The 17167-nt window shown below is 39.9% G+C and overlaps 3 protein-coding genes across 6 annotated transcripts in view; 1 reads left to right on the top strand and 2 right to left on the bottom strand.

Moving 5' to 3' along the window:
* LOC125741957 (uncharacterized protein C7orf50 homolog) overlaps positions 1 to 9071 on the bottom strand; it is a 90238-nt gene extending 81167 nt beyond the window's left edge. Inside the window, exons 1-3 of one of the 4 annotated variants that reach the window (XM_049013531.1) lie at positions 8755 to 9071; positions 7698 to 7759; positions 7417 to 7560 (exon numbers count right to left, since the gene is read on the bottom strand). In XM_049013531.1, coding sequence (XP_048869488.1) covers positions 7417 to 7560; positions 7698 to 7759; positions 8755 to 8794 — 246 coding nt within the window. In that variant the 5' untranslated portion in view covers positions 8795 to 9071. The other 3 variants (XM_049013533.1, XM_049013534.1, XM_049013532.1) reach the window with 3 other exon arrangements.
* Positions 8423 to 10290, top strand: c5h16orf91 (chromosome 5 C16orf91 homolog). Its single transcript, XM_049013535.1, has 2 exons — positions 8423 to 8636; positions 9164 to 10290. Exons 1-2 carry the CDS (start codon positions 8494 to 8496, stop codon positions 9501 to 9503), a joined length of 483 nt encoding a protein of 160 aa, XP_048869492.1. The 5' UTR covers positions 8423 to 8493; the 3' UTR covers positions 9504 to 10290.
* A 2323-nt stretch (positions 10291 to 12613) lies between these two features.
* LOC125741960 (histone H3.3A) lies at positions 12614 to 15852 on the bottom strand. Its single transcript, XM_049013538.1, has 4 exons — positions 15701 to 15852; positions 14289 to 14438; positions 13443 to 13596; positions 12614 to 13105 (listed from the first exon to the last, which is right to left on the bottom strand). Exons 2-4 carry the CDS (start codon positions 14414 to 14416, stop codon positions 12977 to 12979), a joined length of 411 nt encoding a protein of 136 aa, XP_048869495.1. The 5' UTR covers positions 14417 to 14438; positions 15701 to 15852; the 3' UTR covers positions 12614 to 12976.
* Positions 15853 to 17167: the final 1315 nt, after the last annotated feature.

Below are 17167 nucleotides of genomic sequence, written 5' to 3'. Positions count from 1 at the left end.
AAGAAAGAAAGAAAGAAAGAAATGCTACTTTGTCATCATGCTACGAAATTTCACACATTGCGCTTATTAAATGCTGGGTGAGAAGACAACATTAAAAAAAATAAAATACAAAAAATCACACACATCCAAAATAATGCACATCCCCACCATCAGAGAAGGAGGGGGGGGCGTATTTTTCACGGAGTAAACAGCAGATGATCCACATTCATTTTCCACTGCTGACAGTAATGAAAGGCAGGGGGAGTGATGGCAAGCTTGGGAGCAGTGCTGAATAATGCAATGAAAGCATGATTGCATCTGCAAATTAAAATCCTGAGGGAGAGAGTCACCTCCCTGTTAATGGATGGCTCAAACAGCCTGCAGAAGCAGCTTTAGGTTGACCCGGCCCCTGGCAGATATTTGGAAATATGTGAATAAATGGCCCGTTGATAAAATATCATTGCAGTGCATATATAAAATAAAAGGATAATCATCCTTCTAATACAATATTGAAATACAGAAAAAACTATGATATAAAACCTTTCTAGGTTGGTGTAGAAACCATAGAGATATGTTTTAAGGAACAACACAGACATGGAGTTCAGCTGGACATCAGTATAGTTATCTTCCCCGGAATGGTCCTCAAACGCACACACATGCCCTTCCTGTAGTCATTAATTAAGCTCCTGCCACTGTAATGCAGGGAGACTTTCTTCCTATACAGTTACATAAACAAGAGTCATTCAAGACAGATGTCATTGCAAAGGGGGTAAAGGCGGCAGTGAGTTCACAGTGAAAAGTGACTTCCTACAGAATACCTTCCCTGATGGACCATAATGGGAGGTTACATGGAACACAGTGTGTGGAAGCCCACCATGCGTCTCCAAGCAACGGTTAATTGACATAAAGCAGCACTTGGTAATAAAGAAATAAATCGGGAGGAACACACTCGCACCTGTTCTAATTGAAAACTTCCCTGCTGTTCAAAAACGTTCAAGTCACTTTCATAGCATTTCTAATCCTGACCCTGTGCAATATTAACTTTATGGTGCATTTGAATATGCTCATGAAATGACTGGGAAAGTCATATGACTTTGACGGATTTACATTCTGAAACCATAAACTGCAGTAAATGTAAAGTAACTTGAGTCCGGTCGTGATCTTGAGACCACTTCTCCGCTTACTAGGTCTTGTCCCAGAATTGGAGGCATTTCTACAGAGTCTTGAATCAGTCTCTATAGTGTTTATGGTTCAGACTCGTCATTTTAGGCTGTTTTCACACCTGCACTTCTTAGTCTGGTTAAATCTGACTCATTTTCCCCCTTGGTGTGATTCCTTCGAGCAGGTGTGAGCATTGCACTTAGGTGTGCACCAACATCACCACGGTAAGACCCTAGAGAGGTTGTGGTCTCAGTCCAGTCCCAAACTAACTCTGGAATGGTTTGTTTCCTGTCAGACCATGATCTGCCCCAACTACCAGGTGTATTCCATGAGTCTGAACTAAACTGCTCCCACAGCCAGCTGTGCTTTGCATTCTGGGATGCAGAACAGTAGTGTAGCCTGGTATATTGTCCAGATAATTGCCAACTATGAACAAATGCAACAATCAGAAGCACACGTATTTATACTAAACACAGACAGCTATTTATAATGAGACATGCACATATAAAACTGCATAGAAATATGCAGTAGTCTGGAACATAGGACCTTCTTCCCATATTCACTTTCTTGCTCCCATCACAGACATCTGACTAATTAGCAGAGTGAATGTTTTCACGTGGTTTGTAGTGGTGCTAAATTTAGGTTCACTTGGATCACACTGATTTGGACCAGAGCAAACAAACAAATTATTTGTGTGAAGACGCCCGTACAGGGAGATACATGACCGATCGTTTCCACAACATGTAAGGCCGTCTAAAATTTAAGCTATAAAAAAAAGAGAAACTTTGATGAACCTGCAACAAGGAACATTGCTTGGAATTGCATTGACTTCCATAATCTTTTAAGAATGGACAACATACATAATCACAGTTGATTGAACTGGCAAAGTATGTCACACAATGATGTTTTTGGTGAAGCAAACAACAGGTCAGCAGCAATAACATTTTTTAAAAGGAGATATCGTGGATAAACAAGATACTGCCACATCACCGAATGGCATGCAACCGATTGGTGCTGTGTGCGATCAATTCCATTGAAAATTTGTGCCAACTAAAACTGGAAATAGTATGAATTTATTTTACCACTCAAAGCATTGCCGTCAAGTAGAATATAGAGAATGCAATCACAGATACCAAAAAATAGTGCTTCCACTTTCAACCTAAAAAAATATGGGACAAACACTGTCCCACACTGGTTGAAAATGGAATGCAGTACCTAAACCTTCAATACCAGATAGGTGCCAACTGTACCAGTAATGTCAAACCCACCCCTTGGAACAAGCAGAGAGGCAGTCAGAAAAAAACCCTGAAATAAACCACCCGGTTAGTGTATCACTAGCTCTTTACACCCTATGACATGTAGGATTTACTTATTAAAATTAGATTTCAGTTAGCAGTGCACTGAATGTCATTGTTTTCATGTTCTGAATTTGGGGAATGTCAAGGGAATTTAAAGCAACAATGGTGCTCTGAAGGAGAAAAATAATGAGTTCTTCGATCATATCATGATAATTATCAATTGATATGCATAAATGATTGCAATAGAAATATTTTGCCATATTGCCCAGCCCTACCACAGGGATAAACTCTCATTTCTCCTCCTCTTCTTTAAATAACACACATCAATAAAATACAATTAATAAAATAAAAAATTATACGGACATTTATTTTCACCCACAATTTGATAAGTAAACTAGTAGCTTGGCTAAAATATTAATGGATGCGTATTGTGATGCCCAAAAGTTAGTAATCTGTATAAATTCGGTGTATCCTTATGCTTAGTAAATTCGGTTAGTGGAGCACAGCACATGCGACTGTGTGGGTAAGTCATGAAAGCGATGAGCACTGAAGTCGCTCAGTAGTCACATCATCACTTAAAAAAGGAGATGTTGTTGTTAAACTAGGTAGAAATGTACTTTTTGCAGATTAGTTAGACATGTTTTTTTGTACATAAAAGAACAAAAGATATAAAAATGCTCTACATAGAAATGGAAATGTAATAAACAAACAGATAGCGCTTATGGTGGCTTTGCTACCCTGGCAGTCTGCACCTGTGTTTTCTTTTCAGGTGCTCGTGCACGATGCTAGTGCTACTGTGGTATGCCATTAAACTTTGCACAGGGTACAAACCATCTTTATGTTTTGTGATAATTTGAACTACTTCCATAATTACAGTGATATTTAAGAAAAAACATCAGTTATAATGAACTGAAGCATTTTAGAAATCACAAAGGTAATTTCATTAAAATAATTTGGAAAAAAAACGATGCGTCGATTTAAAATTCTGATGTTGCCATGTTTTCAGCATCGACGTCATCGATTACATCAACTAATCTCTAGTTTAGTTGCCACGCACCTATATTAGGGTGAAAAATAAAATGCTGTGTCCCACCTTGAACCAACATTGGACATGATCCACCCCACCCTTTAGAACCGCGCGATTGAACCCACCCATTCCTCGTTTAGCAGATTGTAATAGGCTTCAATTTTGTTTCAAATATTTCATGTCAAGCAAAAGGACAGGGTGTGTGCATGGCACCCTAATTAGCGTGTGCTAGGTATGTTGTTTTACATTTTCCATAAACAGTCAGCATAACCAACGAAAATTTGCTTTTGTCTAGAACTCTTACAACTTTTTACACATCATCCGGGTACATCACACTCATCCGGGTGATTGGCTCACATGAAAATCTGATCAGTACAGCAGTGGCATAGTGTCGGATGTTTGTGATTAATTACTAATGTCTGAGATCTAATGATTGTCATAAAAAATACAAGTCTGATTTAAAATATCACGGGTGATGATGAAAATAGTAGATAGGAAATTTCCTAACTCGAAAACGGACTTTATAGTTTCTGATCTTGATCTTGACACAGTCTTGACCACTCCAAAGGTCGTGATCTTGACCCAGAATCAACAGTTTAAGGTCTTGGTCTTGAATCAGCCTTGATAGACATTCTGATCTCCATCACTAGTAAATGGTAACATTTCAAGAAGAAAAGGTAGGGCTGGGGCAGAACACAGCCTTATTAGACAATTTTTATCATGAATGGAGAGATTTGGTTTCTTTATTGAATCATTAACGAGTAAAGTTAATTACTTTGAAGGTTACTTTAGATACTGAAATGAAATATTATTGTTTCAAAATTCCATGATCCCTGACTAGGCTTCACAAATTCAATAATGTATGTTGAAGCTGTTCTCAAATGATTTTGGACCTGTTTGCTATCCAATGATACATTAGTATGCAATTCATCCAGAGCAAGCCATTTTACGTTTCATTGTTTACATATCCATCAATCCATTAACCCATGTATAACTACCAATCCAGTACAGGGTCACACTGAGCCTGGGACAGAAACTGAACCCACAACCATGTGCTACATCCAAACCATCCTACTTATCTCAAAGCTGAAACTACTAAACTGTGTCATCACTATGTCCTGTTAAACCATCATACACCAAAGTATTTCAGTAAAATTAGAAATACAGGAAATATGTCTAATGAATTATTTTAGAAACCAAAGAAGCTTATCACTAGAACCGTGGTTTAAGCACATTCCAATATAGCAAGTCAGAAAAAAAACGTTTTTAAAAAAAAAAATAAAAAAAATCTGGATGTCTTGCTTAGCAGGGCAACTGCTCGGATTTGATTTACTCCAGTTTAAATGGCCTTTACCTTCATTAACGTACATGCCCAGGTTAACTTAAATCTGACAAGTTACCTGGCTAAGCAGGAAATCCTGCTTTCTGAAATGGGCCCCACTTAGCAAAATCAGCTAATAACGACACATTACACTGTATTTTGCACATAAAAACACTGTAGCGACATGTCCACAGATAGCGTTTGGACAGTACAGTGTGCACCACCGATTTTAATGAGCCACAAATAAAACACAAGTGCTAATAAACAATATAAAACTACAGCTTTCACTTCTGCTGATAAAGGGTGCAGCCATCTTTAATTCTGAGCTCGGGGATTCCTCCGACTTCAGGGGACACTCCAGTTGAAATTTCCGACTAGGAACATGGAATTTCCGAGTTACAAGTTCAAACGGAACGCAGCATAACACCCTCAACCAAAAAGCTGTAATGTTCCTAACAGAGCAGCTGCTCTCTCCTGATACCGTAAAGCTGAGAAGTTACGCCATATACATTTTATTATCATCATCTTACGGCAAATTAGGGTTGGGCGATATCTTATCGATATTGGTATGTGTATGGACATTTTTTACACCTACAGTTTAAGCCTTCTTGATCCACAAGATCTCTCCTCTTTTAAAAGACCGTAGTATAACAGAACAGCATTATGTGCTGTGCCCCGCTACAGTGCATATGGTGCTGAAGTGTACCAAACCATAGTATACCAGAACAGCATTATGTGCTGTGCCCCGCTACAGTGCATGTGGTACTGAAGTATACCAAACCATAGTACAGTTGTCCCTTGCCACTTCACACTTCAACTTTCGTGGCTTCACTCTAGCGCGGTTTTTTTGTATATCCATTAAAAAGTTGATTGAGACAGTGAAAATGATACATCGCTACACATTGGAAGCATCTTTGCTCTTCGTAATTAAATATACAATAATAATAACATAATATTTGTAACGTCTAATGTGTCTTATTTTGGCTAATATATTGCGTAATAGTAGTGTAATTGTCATGACCTGCCTGTAGGATCCTCTTGTGCGAAAGGCCCCCTTATTAACCACGTGTGCAGCCCCAGTCATTACCACATAATGCTGTTCTGTTATACTATGGTCTTTTAAAAGAGGAGAGATCTTGTGGATCAAGAAGGCTTAAACTGTAGGTGTAAAAAATGTCCATACACATACCATAAAACTGGCGTCCGGCCAAATGTTTCACCAGCCTTCTGAAACCCTGACGACTGCACATGCGCAACATAATATCGATATGATATCACCCAGTGCTACGGCAAATCTATATTATTCCATTATAAACCAAAAATTAGCTATGTCAAAAGCACTGGGATAGTCTGAACAGTTTGCAAGCTATTTGTAAGGTAATAAAAATGTTACATATATGCAAATGCGTGTGCATGTGCGTATAGACTTGTCTGAAAATCTCACTCTAGCCAGCAGATCAAAGTTGACAACCCTGCATTTTAGTTAAAATGAAAAGTAAAATGAACTGGTTTTAGCGGCTTGTCACTCGGTCTGCATTGTTACTCCAACAAACATACAACAAATAGAGAAAAACATTACATGTCACGTTTTATCACTTTTCGAAATAATTAGACCCCACCTTACCCAAGTGTAACATCATAAAGTGATTGTGCTTTTATTTTAACACCAATGTAGGATTATCGAAACCAATACTTGACAGTGATTCTGCTGCTATGAGAATTATGGACTGTCCCATTGTTTTCTTGAGGGGCGAACTGTATGCTAATGCCATGGCCCATCATCAAAAACTAAACGTGTCTTATGTCGAAGTACGTGCTGCTGGCAGTTAAAGAGAGTCCTGGCAGTTCTAATGTTAAACTGATTCCCTTTGGTCAGATTTAGCATATAAATGACACACAACTTGGAGACCACTACACACATCTTTCTCCTGGAATCAGCAGAAAATTCATTTAAAAACTGAAAAAATGATTGGAACTGCACCAACTACAACATGACAGGTCTGGAATTTAATTTGCTTACATAACACAAAATACACTTAGATAATTTGCATTTAGACATGATTAATTGCCATGAATCCATTAATACTGCATCAACAGTGACTCCTGGTACCCATATGTTAGCCAAAGTAAAGTAAGCATCTTATCTGTGTACTGGTTATGTTCCTGGTAAAGCCTTCTGGCCCATTTACAAATTTTTAAGACAAATGAAAAAAAATTCAGGACAGAAACGCTGCATCAAGTAAACATCCATATCGTTATTCTAAACTAATAATATTTAACTGCAGTATAATTCATGAACTGCATAATGTACAGCTCCCCCTAGTGGGCCCAATAAAGTCAGAGCTGAAAAATTATCGAAATTAAAATATGTTCTTCCTCAAGTCCTCAAGTACTAAACGAACTTGTATTACACATGTCAACATTTCACATGATAGTCTGAATACCCAATAAAAACGGCTTCCATAACAAAAGTCAGTTTTTAAAAAAAGCATGTATGTTATTTGATGTTCATAAGAATACTATGTACCCGAGGGTAAAGGCTTGGTATCCCGAAATGCAATAATTAAGTTTATTACAATTCAATCGTAAAAATGTAATATGTCCTACCGGAAAAAAGACATTTCACTTACTTTTGACTTGATTTTTTTCTGGGGCTTCTTCTCGCTTTCCGGCTTTGCATCTTTCTCTTTACGCCGTACTGGTTCCTTCTTGCCCTTCACTGGTTTCTTTTTGGACGTTTTGGATTCTTTTAGCCTTTTTGGTACTGGGCTCGCCTTTGGGAAATCACAACGGGGCACATAAACATTGCCTATATAAATAACAGCTTAATTGGGCCAGCAGACACCGGGTTATTTGCCACATAAACACTTCATACATGGATGCACGAAATGTTACGAACATATATACTCACGTCTGTTTTTGTGCCAGCCTCGTACTGTTTACGTTTTCCCATAGTCTGGGGTTTGGTGACACCTAAAATAGAATGGAAACAAAGTGCAAAAACAGAGGGAAAAAAGTAAAATGTTAGCAATTTTGCACATAGACTTAACCCATGTCAGTATCGACTAAACCTTGTCACGACAGCAGCAACGTGCTGTGCAATTCAACTCACTCTTCATTTCCATCTAGCTTGAAGAGGATTAGTTAACGTTATATTGTTTCAAATACCATCTACTTCTAATCCAGAGACCGAATAAGTCGATAGCCTGCTAATACTGTTAGCCAAAGAACGTCAACTGAAATGTTTTCAAATACATATTGTATCAGCGGCATATTACCACGTTTCACGACGAAGCACGAAAAAGCATAAAGAACTAGCTGGTTAGACGTGTGTCTCACGCAACGTGGGTTACTCGGGAAAATCTCAATTTAAAGTTATCAATTTCCCCGCGTGCCGCGCAGCATGGATAGGTACGCACGAGGCGCTAACTCATTCTCATCACTGATAGGCTGTCGGTCTCTCGTACTGCATTATGGGGTATGTAGTACGGTTGCCACGTGTGTTCGGAACAAATCATTCCGTGTTTGACATGCCCAAACCAATTTTGTTTGTTCAAATGAACAATATTGAAAATAAATGGTGAAGTACATTTAATGAATAAATAGGACTACCGTATATGGCTGTTGTTACATAAGATGGTGTTGCATTCTGGTTAAAATCGTCCTGTCGGAATGACCGCACATAGTGCCTCAGTTTCCGCCGGTTGATGTTAAGGGTCGCATTGGGCAGTGTTACATGTGTGACAGCGTTTTTCATGATGTCGACATTGAGTCTGAAGGGAATACACGTCTTTAAACCTGCGGGATTCTGTTATGAAGCACTGTTTGGTGGATCGAAAACAAAGCTAATGTAAGTGTGTGCTGAATTCAAGTGTATATCTGAATATTCTGGTTTTATAGTTCGTATACCCGTTGCGGAGGAAGAGTCATGACGAGATGTAGAAACTGTCTCTAAGTCGGTAACTTACCCAACCCGGTTAGGGTTCCTTCTACCTGAGTTTCTGTCATTATTGTGACTGTTTCTGTGCAGCTAGGGCAGTGTGTCCTTTATTTCGGTACACTCCACAAATGGAGGCAAAGATGGAGGTAAAACCCGTGACCTTGGGTACGGCCAGTATCACCGGATCTGGTGTTCATCATCTAACGGCAGGAAAAACGTTATTTGCTGAATGCAGAAAAAAATAATTTAGTTTTTTTTTTTCATCAGAATTTTAGAAAGTATTCTATATCAGTTGAGGATAACATTCTAAATTATGAATCTTTTTGTTATGATTACAAAAACTAAACCTTAACCTTAAAGTATTAAGGTATCCTTGTTTTTAATGCAAAAGAAAAAAAAAATTGTTTTCTGATTGCCATTTGCCGTCTTTCCATCAGGAGTCATGGCCTGTGGCGGAGTATGTTCCTCACTTGTGAGAGATGCAGCAAGTCACAGAGCCCTGAAAACACAGAGGACATGGGGAAGCCTATTAAATTCTCCACCAGCAAAGCCAGCCACCGCACGTGGAGGGTGGACCGTTCCCTTGGGAGCCAACACCAGCGGCCGTGGTGGAAAGTTCTTCCGGTCAGCCTGGCTATAGTTTGCTTCTTGCTGTGGTGTGCTTTCCGAGAAGAATCTGAAATAGACCAAAAACTTGAAAAGCAACTTTATGAACACCTGTCTGGGTTGTCGCTAGACGAAGACAAAGAAGATGACACAAATAAAAGAGATTCATAGTTGGAAATGGAAACACTTGAGCTAACTGCATTGGTGTGAAAGGATATTATAGGACAATGCATGTTGCTGAAACTGAAGGTTATCCTTTGGAAGATTCTTTGGTCATTTTAATTCAGTCTGACTTGGAAGTTAGAGGGAATACCGAATAGGGAAGAAGTTTTTGTGGTTGTCTGTCCTGTTGCCAAAAAGTGAAGCATAAATGACGAGCTATATGCATGTTAAGCTTACAGTACAGACACTGAGTCTGGTTTATAAATGGAATCTGACCATTTGTCTTTGGAATTGATTCCCTAAAAAGATGCCATCTAGGAATGGTTGGAAGAAGCACCATTCAGGTTTACACAAGCAGACAATTCGGAGGCAGATAAAAGGTGCTTTATCATTAACACCTAGTAAACAGAAGCCCTTTACACATATTTTTTAACTTTAATTACGAATGATATTGTTACATTTTTATGACCGTTTTGTTTCTGGAAAATTTATACTGATGAAATACTCTACGTTAGGGAATCAAATATAGCATATGGCAGTAGACGGCCCAGTTTTTTTGTACTGTTCAAGGTGATTGAATTGTGCTGTGATTGATTTAATCACATTCAGTTTTTAGTGACTCTACAAGCTGCTCTTGATTCACTACTTGTGAGTATATTGTAATCACCGACCACCCTTTTGTGAAAAAAGTATTTGACCATGCTTAAATCAGAGCCCAACAATAATCTGCTCCTGGAAACATGGTTCTGAATCACTTAAAACTTATAACGAAAAGTTAAACCTGTTTTGAAATGCCTCTCAATTTCTATTTGAATTTTATTTCCATTTATTTCCTTTGCTCGAGATTATTGACCATTACTATTGCTAATCTATGTTTGTATGACAACCATTTAAGACAGTTCTTTATTGAACATGATCTATCAGCTTAGTGTCACACATCCCTGTCAGGATTACAGAGAGAGCTGGGACCTGGCTCAGGGTACAAGGCTTGCTGTACAGCCAGGGTGAGAGCCCAGTCTGTTGCAGATCATATCATACACTATAGGCAGTATGTAACACAGAGAAAGTGTGCAAACTCTACCTGTACACCACAGAGGCATGATTCCAGCTCTCTACCCTGGAGATGTTATGCAACAGTGCTTCCACGGAGCTAGCCTGATGTACGTTACATAGAGGGAGTACAGAGCCTTCTGCTTATATGAAAGTCAATTGAGTCATGTGTGCACATGGATGGGTGGAGAGGAGGGAGTTTGGCTATTTCATTTGCTGGGTCAGCCAGTGAGGGAAAGTGGGCGTAGTAGGTCACATATTATGGGTGAGGTGTCTTTTATTCCGTAAACTAGCATATTTCAATTAGATAATCTAGCCAGAGGATTTAGAGAAAGGGAATTGGTTCTAGTTAAGTACAGCTCTAGAAATGTCAGCACACACACATATGTTCAGTTTATTAGGTATAGCTACTCACTAATGTAAACAGCTGGCTGCTGAACACTGTGAACTCTGACTGTAGGGATCACCCTAATCGACATCCAGGTCAGAAAAAAAGTGGGGGGGAAGAACGGAAAATGAGCAGACAAAAATAACAGCTCAGTACAGGGAGGAAAAAATGGGTCCTTCCCGGTACTAGTTAGGTGTACCTACTGAAGTGGCCACTTAGTGTATAAAAGTCAGCAGCCTTAACTGTTACAGTCTAGATTAATATACTCTCTCCAGTTTATAATACAATGTTGAGAACAAGGGGAGTGAAATACTGTGTATGGGTTGATTATATATTACAAAAAAGAGAATGTTCATAGGAATGGCTTGAATAGTTATGTGATGTAGTCTAGGCTAGAGCAAAGGTGTTGAGCCTTCAGATTTCACAGCATGTATTGGTTCCACTTCTGTTAAATCAGGTCCTCGTCGGGGTTTAAAGGCTCGTTTTTCCCATCATAAACCATCTGTAGGTGCAAATGTTATTTATTCCAAGAGTCACTCCTGTATACTATAATAATTCAGAATACCATGTCTGCTTTTCTCTACATAATTACATACACTTGTATTTATGTCTTGCCCAGAACTTTAACTTTACAACGGTGAACTTGAAATCCACCCTAAACCTCATCTTATTTCCACCTGCAGTGTTTTGTGAAAATCATGGCAACCAAGGGGTGTTGGGGGGGATTGTTGTAAACCCCCCCCCCCCCACCACTACCACCACCTTTGCTGAAACACAATTCTGTCACCCCATTTTTTGTCGATCATACACACCTAAGGGGAAATTACTCGGCTTCCTCTTGTAGAACTCCCCCACTTTCAAAAAGGTTGATTCACCCCTGGGGGCAACTGCATGTAGGGGAACGAGTATCATGTAGGGTTGTCCTTCAAAGGTAACCAAAGGTTCACAGTACAGGGCCCAGGTTAAGAGTGTTTGGACTGCCATAAAGTGCATGTCAAAATCTAGAATAACAAATACACACAATACTTTGACAGTAATAAAAACATTGCACACCTTCAGCTACACTACAACTTTGTACTGCCCCGTACCTACAAATTCGAGTTGACAAACTTCAGGAATAGCTTTCATGCACAACCGGAGGACTGCCTGTATAGGAAGTCAACCACTCCAGTTGAGTGTCCAGTGCAGGGTGATGGGTAGCTTATGCTATAAATGCAGTTAAGGTATGTGTCCTTTAGCAGCAGTGTGTGTGTGTATATATATACACACACATATATACACATACACACACACACACACACACAAAAATAAAAAATGTCAGGAATGGGGTGCCCCATATCAAACCATTGACTTCAATTTCTGAGCATGTTTGAAAACCATTTAGCAGACAAGCCAGCAGACATAGGGCTTGAGTCGATGAAGTGGAACAGCACTGTCACAGAATCATCCACACAAAAAAAAAAAATATATAAAAAACGCCGCATTTTCTGCATCAGTGCACATGCCTTTCCTCCTAAGGCACTCTGGAGTGAAGCCAGTCTAAGCAGCTGTGCATACCAACAAGGAAATTCATTGTTGCTTCAACAACTAGCGGCCATTACCCTTTATCATCCCCATCTCAACAGTTCCCCTTAAACTGTACTGGAAGATTATGGACAGAACTGCAACACTGGAAGCAAGGTGAGGTAGTGGAAATTTTATTTACAACCCAATAATCACAATGCAAAAAAAAGCAAAGAAATGGAGGTTACGAGTCTACAAATAATTTACCCATTATGAAGCATGCATACAACAACCTACCGCACAACAAGCTAGAGGTATAACAATGCCTGATACAAATTTACTTGGTAAAAACCTGAGAGGGAGTTTGAGGGAATGTTTTACCAAAACGCTTGCTACTTCTGTACTGTAAACCACTAGCTTTTTTTCTACCAATATCTAACAAAAATACAAAATTAACCTCAACCTCCACATGTAGATATATGCAGTTCGATAATCAAAAAAAATGCGTATTCCCAAAAAGTTTAAAAAGCGGGCAGCGGAATTAAGCCCGTTCGCCACGGATTCGCCGCGCCAGCTGTATGTCCTTGGGCATGATGGTTACACGTTTGGCATGGATGGCACAGAGGTTGGTGTCCTCAAAGAGACCCACGAGGTACGCCTCACTGGCCTCCTGTTCGCAAGGTGGGGAAAGTCACACCATCAAAGCCAAGCACCGTCAAACCAAGATTCCATAAGATAACCTTACACCTGATTTTGATCATAACCCAGTTTTAAGTTACTGGGTCTTAAAGGAAACATTATCAGGTCTTAAACAGCAGTCATACTATACAGTACTTGGCCAACATACAGAAATAAACAGATTACTTTTGAACAGACCCAGATTTGATCCTAGTAACCTTGCTGCCCCTTGAATGGGTGAGACTGAACTGCATCAAAATGAAACTCTGGTGACATCCAAATGTGATTTCTATGAAAAGCATTCCACAGGCAACAGTGACGCGTCGTACCTGCAGGGCACCGATGGCTGCACTCTGGAATCGCAGGTCGGTCTTGAAGTCCTGCGCAATCTCTCGAACCAGGCGCTGAAAGGGCAGCTTGCGTATCAGCAGCTCGGTAGACTTCTGGTACCGACGGATCTCCCTCAGAGCCACGGTTCCTGGTCTGCGCCAACAAACGAGTCGCCAGCATTACAAACCAGGAATCATTTAGGGTTTGTCAGCACATAGGGAGGCAGACAATACAGTAGTTAATTCCTCACGGCACTTTTCAAGGAGAAGCCTGTACATGGAAAAAAATGTAGGTGAGCAGAGAAAACTGGGTGTGCTTGAAGTATTGCAGAATATGGCACAACTCCAAATATTACATGAGATCAACTATTATGCAAACTCCATAGCAACTAAAAAAAAGCAAGTAAAGACTACGCAATGCACAAAATGCGGACAAGTACCATACATTAAAATATATGCCACTATACCAATCTGCAAGACAAACTGCTTAACTTGTATAAAATAAAAAATCTCAAATCTTGCAGTCTTGCACTTGCGAAACATTACCAAGACAAAGTACGCCAAACAGTCAAATGAGCCGGAGTTCTGTCGAGCTGAGCTACCCATCTAGACGGGCTATCAAGCCCTTCTGCGCATGTGCAGTTTCACAGTTCTGGGATTAGGGGTAGGTTTTAGGGGTTAGGGTCTTAGGGGGGTTAAAGTTATGGATTAGCACTGTGGTAGCCTAACCACAGAACACCGGCCGTACCTATGCATTCCCCAGATCAACGATTAATGTACTTAAAGATCCCCCGAGAGACAGCTCATAGCGAAGGGCTCCGTGTTGACCTACTGTGCCGCTCATACCTGTATCGGTGGGGCTTTTTCACGCCGCCGGTGGAAGGGGCACTTTTCCGGGCCGCTTTCGTGGCCAGCTGCTTCCTCGGTGCCTTCCCACCAGTGGATTTACGGGCAGTCTGCTTTGTACGTGCCATGACGTCTTAAATCTCACTTTCCCTACATTAAACACACAATCGACACACAATCAGCGCGGGGGCACATAACCATAGCAATTCTTAACTACCTCCTTAAAAATACCAGACCTACTAAATACGCCGAATCACGACACGGATTTCAATACCCAAGAGCTTCGCAACCCCATCTCAAACTATATAGTTGCAGTTGTTTCCTAGAACAAAAAATAAGGCTTGGTAGTCAGTGGGTCACCAATTGTAAGAGTTCGAACACTTACGTTTAAATAAAAAGAATCTAGCTAATAAATGCCAAATCTTACCCGCCAAGTGTCGACAGTGTCTTTGTACGCGTATCGGCGTGGGCAGCGAACGACGGGCAGATGGCAGAGAGACCCATGCGTGACATGAAATATGGTTCCATTTGTCATTTTTTGGATCTAATATCCGCAACTCGCTTAAGCGGAAAGCCTCCATAGCTCATAGAAAACTACGAATTAAGGGGGAAAATGCACAATTCTATGTAATACGTTTTTTTTAAAAAATCGCGATATTATATTAATAACATTGCTTTTAAAATCATTCAAAAGAGGTTTTATTACTGCCAAGCATCTTTCACATAAAATTACACTGACTGTAGAGTTTTGCAGTCGACCATTGTAACTATGCCAGCCAGCAAATTTAAACTGCTTAGGCGGGAGATCAAAATGATATATGTTAAACTTATTTGACGAGGTTAATATCAAAGACAAGGAAAACGGATTGCCCAGTTAAACATTTCCTTTTTTTTTTTGAAGAAACCGCGTTAAAGTGTTTTTTTTTTCTCCTTCTTTCTAGCCACCATTACACGATGTCGGCCAGACACGTTTCGTTCCTTTCTTCTGTGCAAAATCTGCTACAACATGGCGTCTCTTTCAAGTGAACAAAAATCAACGAGCGCAGATGCTTTGTCTGAGTCGCCTTCTACGATCCATGAAGCAGCCGGGCTGCGAGATGCGACCCGGTACGACACGCTGCCGAAAGAGCGGACCACACACTACACTTCAGTCACAATTCCGGCAAAAACAAGATCGATGAGAAGTCCCAACAATTAAATCGAAGACAACTCGCTAGGACACTAGCATCGGGTAGCCAACAAGGGGAAAAACAATTTTCCGCATCACTCCCTATGCTTCATTTCAAATACGGTGGAGCATCCGAAGTAAAAATGACACCCAGCAACCGTAACAGGCACAGATAATTTATCATAGGGTTCCGATGTCATTCGACAAGCGGGGAAAATAATCACAAAGAATATTAAATACGTACCTAATATTCGTAAGCTTCCACTTCCTCTCTATTTCTTCGCAAACTTCAACACAACACTCCGAAGCAACCAAATAGGAGGCGCGTGGCCTTCTTTATAGCCTTTATGACGTTGCTTAATACGTCACAGAGGACAGGGTACCGCCCCCAGAAAAGGAACCGCCGTGGGGACCCGTCGCTTTAAACCGGAACATATAAATATTATAGAAACTGTACGCATTTGTTATTTTGCAAGCATAAATATGATAGATTTATGTTATATATGCGACCTGTGTATGTTTCGAGCTCTATACTAATCTAACTATGTCAATCAGCCACTATGATTGATTTTCTTTTTAATTTACCAACCATGCAGTTAAATTGAAAAGGCCTGTCGTGAAAGTCACAGCAATTTGTTTTTTTTCCCATAAAAGTACCAGAAAAAAACATATACTGACATATACTTGTTATATTTCTTTTCATTTTTTAAGATATAATAAATACCTTACGTAATCCTATGTGGTTTATTTTCTCAGTGGGTATAGCAGTGGCAGCACACCTCCGGGGTTGTGGGTTTGAATCCCGCCCCCGGCTTCGCGTGTGCGTGGCGTTTGTATGTGTGGGCGCGGGATTCCTGAGTTCAAAGTGCTGTGGTTTGGGTGAACTGGTGTGTAAGTGTGTCTTTAATAATGAACTGGTATTGCGTTTATAGTGTCGTGTACCTCATTCCGTTTGATACCCGGAATAAGCTTCAGGCGCACACCGATCCAATGCTGAGTAGGTCGCAATACTTTTGACAATCTGCCTCCATTATACTACGGATATATTATAACGAAATGTGTAAACACGTCATCAACATGTGTGCAATAAATGCATACGTTCAGCCCTCCAATTCTGAAATTCATGTGCGGTATCATTCCAATTACCATACACGTTAAAGGCCATTCTATCCTAATTTACATTAATTTTGTTTGAGAAAAATAGTTATCGTTTAAGCTGGATCGTGCGCAAGATTTTAACGAATTAAGTAACCATCATCCTAAAAAAAAACTCAGTGCCATGCGTATACTCCACACTCAAATAGGCGTTTTGGAGGGTAAACATTGAACACCGCCACGCAGCGGTAAGGTGATCACATTTCCTGTTTTACTACGCCCGTGTCGCTCAAGAAAATTTAATATGGACTAACTGCGTATTTTGCGTAGGCTTACGCCATTGCTTTTACGTTACATGTAACATGTCACATGTATCACCATAGGTTCTCGTTAATTTTCCGTGTTTTGAAAAACTTCTGTAAAAATGATTTATATTTCAAATATGAATTTCAATTTGTAACGAATGGAAGTCTAATGTTAAAATTGCAGTTAAAATGCATTACATATGTGCAAGTACCTGGTACGATTCATAAATGCGTTTTAATCCAGGTTCCATAAATATTATGACGTTTTGTTTGCTCCATGTTTTAAAAGTTGACGTTAAACTTATGCGTCA

The sequence above is a fragment of the Brienomyrus brachyistius genome, chromosome 5, assembly GCF_023856365.1.
Source record: "Brienomyrus brachyistius isolate T26 chromosome 5, BBRACH_0.4, whole genome shotgun sequence".
Classification (NCBI taxonomy): Eukaryota; Metazoa; Chordata; class Actinopteri; order Osteoglossiformes; family Mormyridae; genus Brienomyrus; species Brienomyrus brachyistius.
This window is presented reverse-complemented; position numbering and strand designations above follow the sequence as displayed.

What these genes read in the sequence shown, in the direction of transcription:
- c5h16orf91 (XM_049013535.1), top strand. Translation starts at nt 8,494, where the DNA reads ATGTTAAGGGTCGCATTGGGCAGTGTTACATGTGTGACAGCGTTTTTC. An exon ending in GGATCGAAAACAAAGCTAAT is followed by an intron (nt 8,637 to 9,163) that starts GTAAGTGTGTGC and finishes TCTTTCCATCAG; the next exon opens with GAGTCATGGCCTGTGGCGGA.
- LOC125741960 (XM_049013538.1), bottom strand. Translation starts at nt 14,416, where the DNA reads ATGGCACGTACAAAGCAGACTGCCCGTAAATCCACTGGTGGGAAGGCA. An exon ending in AAAAAGCCCCACCGATACAG is followed by an intron (nt 13,597 to 14,288) that starts GTATGAGCGGCA and finishes TTGTTGGCGCAG; the next exon opens with ACCAGGAACCGTGGCTCTGA. An exon ending in CAGCCATCGGTGCCCTGCAG is followed by an intron (nt 13,106 to 13,442) that starts GTACGACGCGTC and finishes CCTTGCGAACAG; the next exon opens with GAGGCCAGTGAGGCGTACCT.